Source organism: Limulus polyphemus, unplaced genomic scaffold (genome assembly GCF_000517525.1).
Source record: "Limulus polyphemus unplaced genomic scaffold, Limulus_polyphemus-2.1.2 Scaffold427, whole genome shotgun sequence".
NCBI classification, from domain to species: Eukaryota; Metazoa; Arthropoda; class Merostomata; order Xiphosura; family Limulidae; genus Limulus; species Limulus polyphemus.
Window position 1 is genome coordinate 358,522 of NW_013666037.1, and position 7,237 is coordinate 365,758.

A 7,237-nucleotide genomic window follows, 5' to 3' on the forward strand; every position below is an offset into this window, starting at 1 on the left:
CATGTGAATATGACTGAAAATTTTCATTTTTTTCTCAAAAGATGGTGTCTATTTACTTGTGACCACGCTCTGTATATCGTAAATTATTTTCAAGATAGATATTTCATAATATTTAGTTATTCAACTTGTGCATAATTACCAAAACGGCCACATTTTAGAGAAAAATGAAATTACAAGAAATGAAAGAAGATTAAAAGCATAAAGCTAGTCGAATATTAATTTTTGAATGTTAGTTACAAGGAGCCTTTCTGTTACTATTGATTAATAACTACGAATCAAATACATAAATGTAATAATGATACACACATAAATCTTTATTCAAAAACTTAGACTTAAATATCTAAAATACATGATTGTATAGATGGCAATATGATATAGTTAATAGATTTTCAAAGGCAAATAATAGTTAAATTTCGTCGGAAATAAAAAACATGTGCATATATAGTAAAACATTTAAGTATCGTTTGCATGTCTGGAAAATCTAAGAACAAAAACAGCCGAAGGATTTCAGATGTTTAGCTTCAATCAAAAATGAGTCATATATGATAAGAATTACACAAATAAAATACAAACACACACTATTATATAAATACTACTTTTTCCATAATACAATTTTTTATTCTGTTTTTCGTTAAGCACAAAGCTATGCAAGGGATTATCTGTGCTCTGCCCACCGCAAGTATCGAAACCCGATTTTTTGTGTTATAGGCATACCGCTGAGCTACACGGATAGGAGTTTTTTTTATTCTGATTTAATGACGTTATTGTAATTTTTAAAGTAGCCACTATCGAACATCTACACAATGAACTTTCTTCAATATTGACACAATGATGAGTATAGAATGAAGGTCCTAACAAATGTTAAATAATAATACAGCAGAAATTTGGTTTAATAGAAAGTAAAACGCCGTGAATCAGAGAGTTGTACCAAAGTGTTAAGCAATGCATAGAAAATGAATTATCTTAACTAATGTTTTGATCAGTTCTTTACACTGAGTACAGACAAAACCATAAGATTACTTAATAGGGGGCTATATGTGGATCCCCCATCCGGTAGTGGAAACGGTATAAAAACAGAAGGTAGTAATCGGAAGGTTAAAATGTTCAGGCCGACTTGGAAATAGCTGTTTCTTATTTTTTATTACAAGATATTCTAGGCAAACCTATATTTATACTTATAACAAACTCGGTTCTAAATATACTTTGCTAATTTTTCTTTCCGCCCATTCTTGGCTCTACTCATATAGTACAGTATAAAAAAATATTATTTTTTTACTATTCGGAGGTCTAACTGACTCTGACGTTTTACTATATCATAAAATGCATACAGAGTATTTATAGTTCCACTACAAGAACTGAGCCACGTATGTAAAGCATACGTTTTAAATGTTTGGAGCGAAACATTCAAATGGTCATGATGTACACCTCGACCTCCCAAATGTCAAGATCACGACTGTGGTGATCAACTGTACAATAGCACTAGCTTTATTCGTAAGCATAACAGTTACAATTAGAACCATTTGAAGTAAGATAATAATATATAAATCAAATTCCTCAACAAAATCAGTGTTTTTACAATACTTGTGTTTTCCATTAGGGAAAAATATGACATTCAGGAAGCAAATTTCTCAAGAATCATTGCACTCGTCACGTGGCTTCACTGTGATACATCGCTTCTGTTAACATGAACTATTTATGAGGTGAACCTAATTCTATCTCAAATGCTAAATTAACTCTTAATAATGCTATTTTATCTTTTTCTTACAACGAAAATAGTGAAATAGAGCATGTTTTAAGCCCGTCATGAATATAGATTTCACTATGGACTCAGTGCAGCTGAGACTAACTATTCAGGGCTAAATTGGACAGACGGATGATTTACGAGGTAGTTCGAATAAGGTTTTCAGTCAACAAAACGATAGTAACTACATAATCATTCTCTCGTTTCGCCGACACTACTACAGTTCCACTGATCAGCTACTTTTCTCTGGACCGTGCGGCTCTTCAAGTCAATGGTTCCACAGGTTGGATTGGTAGGTTCGTCTTTCCTCACGTTTTTATTGCTATACCTTGAGAGGACTATTGAGTCTGTGGGTGGTGTGGAACCCAAAAACTTTTATTACTGGCGCGACAGGACCACGAATTTTCTGCGGGAACTTTACGAGCCGTTAACATTAATGTGCACTAAGTTTTATGAGACATAAACTCGGTGTTAGTTCCGACTAGTAGTCCAAAAGCATGATGCCGACCGATGGCGTGGTTTTCTGCTGACAGAGTATGGGTTGATTTACCACCACACAAAAGATCTAATGGTTTCTTTCCTTGGCCCTGCTTAGAATACAAGTAATTTTAACAAACTCTTTCGTGATTAGACATGCGGAATCAGTTCCATGAACGACGAAAATCTAGGTCGGACGAGACAAAGTATAGGAACTATTTCTGGATCTTCTTTTAATTTATGACTGTGCCTATTTCAGTCATGCCACCAGCTGTAAAGTCTCACGTATTAATATACTCTTTAGTCAATTTTCCTGAATCGTGCTCTTTAACTTGATAGTTGAATATCAGCAGCAGCAAATGTAAATGTACACGACTAAGACGTCCATGGTTCTAAACAACTTCCTGGAGTAAACTTTACTGAAAACAAGCCAACTAACATTACAATGTTTAACATACCTTTCTTTGTGGTACCATAAATGTGACTGTATTATAACTTCATGGTATTCCAACACCCGTTACATTCTTTTATACACATTGGGGGGATACTTTGTTTGACACTGTATTGTAGCTTTATCGTATTCCAACTACCATTAGGTGTTTGATACACCTTCACTAGAGTACTTTGTCTGTCACTGTATTATCATCATATTCCAACACCCGTTACACTGTTTCAAGCACCTTCTTTAGGATACCTTGTCTGTCACTGTATTGTAGCGTCATCATATTCCAACACTAGTTAGACTTTCTGATATTCCTTCTTTGAGGCACTTTATCTGCCACTGTGTTGTAACGTCATCATATTCCAACCTCCATTATGCTTTTTGACAGAGCCGTAACCAGACAATTTAGCACACACTGCAGATTTGTATTCGCTTGTGAGTGTGGTTGCAAACCATTTCGGTCATAATTTCACCATGAATACTCTGTCTAAACTATTCATCGAATAATACATTTCGGTCATTTTACCGACCCTCACTGTTTTGCTCACGGGGCAGCTGCTCCGCTCGCCATGCTCTAGTTAGTCTCTGCTGTTTGACGTACCTATCTTGGGAAACCTGTCTGTCACTGTATTGCAAGGTCACGATGTTTTACATTCGGTGGCTGAACAAGACTTAGTAATATAACCTGTTATTTGCCATTAAAACATAACACAGCACAACTTCATAAACCTATCTAATAATGAGGTTTGAATTTATTTTCAGTCATCTGAGGTTTCTCGTTAACGGTCTAGCTTTCTGCAAGCACATTAATAAAGAAGTTACGAAATAAAATCTTATTTAGCTCTAACCTATGAAAAAACAGAAAGAATTTTTTTTACTCTTTTAAGAAACAGTTACCCTCAGTTTAAAACCTTATAATATGTTTTGTATGTTCATTGTTTTGGTTTTTTAGGCCAACATAATGATCAATAATAAAAACAATACAGTTACTGTATTGCACCATTGTTTCATACTTGTATTGTGGCTAAGTATTGAAGCTTTTGATTTTTAATTAATGGTTAAGAAATTTACTGAGCTTCATGTAAAAAATAAAACAAGGATAAATTTTCTAGATCTACGATAACTTTTGATGTTTTTCTTATTACTTTTATTTTCCAAATAATTACATGAAGAAAGTATCTAGACCATATTTACATAAGCATGGCATGGCTTGGTGGTTAGAGCGCTCCATCTATGGGTAGAGAGATCGAAACTCGTCACCAAAAATGCGCTCTCTTTCAGCCGCGGGAGCGCTATAATGTGGCGGTCATTACAATTATTCGCTGGTAAATAGTAGCCCTATAGCTGGAGGTGGGTGGTGATTGTTTTCCCTCTAGTCAATCACTTGAAACTAGGGACAATTTGCGGAGATGGCTCTCGAGTAGCCTTGTGCGAAATTCGATATAACAAACATCATTACGTGTCAAAGAACTAGGAAATATCTCTTAACAATATCGACTCAAGTTTAAGTCGATAACGTTGAATGTTGTCGTAAAACCATGAGCTATGGGCCTTGCTTAAAGATCAATTTAATTTATAATTGTCTTATATATTTTTACGAAAATAGACACAAGAGGTACTACCAGGTAATTTTGTTTGTAAGTATATTCTTTTACATTCAATAGTCTATTGATTTCTGTGAGTTCCACACACACTTATGTCAATCAGAACAAACAGAAAAATAACCACTTCTGTTTTTATAGCAATGCATGCTTCTTATTATATTAGATAGATGTAATAAAACTTAACTGAACGTATAGTCACCTTTACAGCGTCCTCTATAGATTTTTTTGATCGCCCTGCCCTCTAAACAGGCAGCTCTTCTTAATTCACAAAGGCTGGTGTAGGTGGAGTTGTTGGAGCCGCATAAGAAACGAGGTCGTTTTTTAACTGGACAGTGTTTTCTGCAATGTACACAATGAGGTTGATGGTATTGGTCAAGAAGGCAAGTCATCTTTCCTGGACACTGGACGTTGTCACAGCTGCTATCTGAGTGGAAAACTATTGTGTTAGTAATTGGTATTGAGCTGATCGGCTCTGTCTTTTGTTTAAGAGTGGGTGGTCGAACTGAGCTTTTGATCTTTTACTGATGTCATATTTACGTACATGATTAAGAAACATACATTAAAGAAGGGAAACACTAATGCCTGTACACATGTATAATACTATATAGTTTAAATGTAAAACCTCATTCTAGTTATAATGTCCAATACTGGAATTTACAAAGTATTTTTTTGTAAATAAATAGCTAACTGGTTTGAATAAATTAGATCTTTTTGATGCTTCCAATGCAAAGGGTATTTTGAATAAAACGGAAGTACGTTCCCTATATATATATATATATATAACTGGTCCTTCGTTTAACCGTGGCGTCACAGGAAAAGTTACAGAATTGATTTAAAGGCAGAAGGCATTGCATTTGTTTTGTTCGTAAAACTTTTTATTTGCTCACTTCTTTAAAATCTTGCAAGTCATTTCTAGTCACAAATAAATTTTATACACCATTTTTACATATATTGCCATATTAACTACTGAATGCGATAAATAACTTTCAATGTTATTAGTCACATTAGTGAGGAATGTCGTACAATTTCATATGCCTATGTACAAAACTGTGTGTGTTTTTAACTTTGTAACCTGTAAGACAAAAGTGTGCAAATACACAGTAAAACCAAATCAACTTCAGTTCTAATATTCAACCATTTCACCATACTCTGAGTACTTAAGAGAATATTATTACTTTACGTTAGACAGTTTTATACACCTTGTAAAAAATGATCAACTTTAACCGTCTAATTTACCAAGTATATAAATAATTTTAAAGACATCAAAGAACAGCGATATGAACCAGTTACCAAATATCAACATCTAGGATTACGATTCATTATATATTGTACGTACGTCACTTGCGTCACTTACGATTCATTATATATTGTACGTACGTCACTTGCGTTCAGTAATTCGTGAAATATAAGTTTAATCATCCATCACAGATCAGTCATTAGCTCTCAATATTTCATAAAATAGAGTTGTATATCATGTACTAATCTATAGTTCTCAATTATTGATCAAATATCATACCAACCTTTAGCATCTAATCATAACTTAACTTCTATTTATCAATTATTTATAAAGATACAATATCTCAGTTACCATTTCTAATTCATTCATCAAGTTGTATGATAACTTATGTCTAATAAAGACTAATCATGTTTATCAATCTTTAGCACTCTGTTAATTTTCATGACTATCTTTGCTCTCAAAAATTACTTTTATGTCACACTGAATTCTGAATTTCACAGATATTCAATATACACATCATTTGTTATTCATTAACTTTGTTAGATCCATATATGTACAGAGATTTTATAGTGGATTGGGATAAAATGAATCCATGAAAGATGAAACAAAATGTAAAATATCTGTAATGATAATAACATTATCATTACCAACAAACTCAAAAAAAAGATAGGTCACAGTTTAGTACATTTTATGAGAAGTTTCTGCATATCTTCAGGAAATCTACATACTAACCTTGACATGGACCGAAATATGCTACTTCTAAATTTGAGTTTTTTCTACAGCGAACTTTCAGTAATTTACAGATGTTTCTATAGGTTTTTCCGTCATTTCCACACACGACTCCCATTCGACGTTTCCGTTTCGGACATTTTGGTCTACACACACACTTGGGCTTCCCTCGCTTCATCTTGCAAGCTCTTCCATCCGGGCATTTAACACCAACGCAAGAGTCTTAAAAACAATAATCAAACAAAAAACTCCGAATTTTATCTCAAAAATTAATTGCATCACAAAATATGGTTCAGGTAAAACAGATACACAAATTCTGAGAAGTGTTTGGGAAAATGAATGAGACAAAGTGATATTAGGTCGTCAAGAAATTAATATCGCGTTTTGAAACACTTTCATTCACTCCCCTCCCACCCTCCCCAAAAAAAAACATACATCACATTTAATAGTTAAACGAACCGCCTAAACGTCACGTTGGTGTAGCCTATATAATGTGTAAAGTTTAGTATACTCTAATATTTTATGGTGATGGCACACGACGAGACACACGTTCGGCATTTAATGCTGTTTGAATATAAGAAGGGAAACAACGCATCTGTAGCCACAAAGAATATCAAAGAAGTTTATGGAAATGTTTCGAACGTTTGTAAGTGTCAACGATGATTCAGCAAATTTCGTTCAGGTGACTTTAGCCTTAAAAACTGTGATGGCAGGGGCCGACATGTTAGAATTGATAATGATGCTCTGAAGAGTCTAACCCAAGGCAACACACTCGTGAAATGGCCCTGAAATTGCATGTCTCTCATTAAACAATACGTAAACATCTAAGGGATATAGGAAAACTCCTTAAAGAAGGTGTTTGGGTGCCTCACTAGCTCTCCGATGATCATCTTTTCCAACATGTAAACGTTACGTCGTCTCTTCTGGCGTGTAATACGCGTAAACCATTTTTGGACAGAATTGTTACCGGTGATGAAAAATAGATTCCATATGCGATATTAAACGCC

At 34.2% G+C, this 7,237-nt stretch overlaps 1 protein-coding gene across 1 annotated transcript in view; it reads right to left on the bottom strand.

Annotated features, from left to right (window-relative positions):
• LOC106458192 (follistatin-like) overlaps positions 1-7,237 on the bottom strand; it is a 71,826-nt gene that overhangs the window by 12,466 nt on the left and 52,123 nt on the right. The window contains exons 3-4 of the mRNA XM_022384335.1: positions 6,234-6,452; positions 4,464-4,688 (exon numbers count right to left, since the gene is read on the bottom strand). Of these exons, the coding sequence (XP_022240043.1) occupies positions 4,464-4,688; positions 6,234-6,452 (444 nt within the window). The remainder of the gene's footprint in view (positions 1-4,463; positions 4,689-6,233; positions 6,453-7,237) is intronic.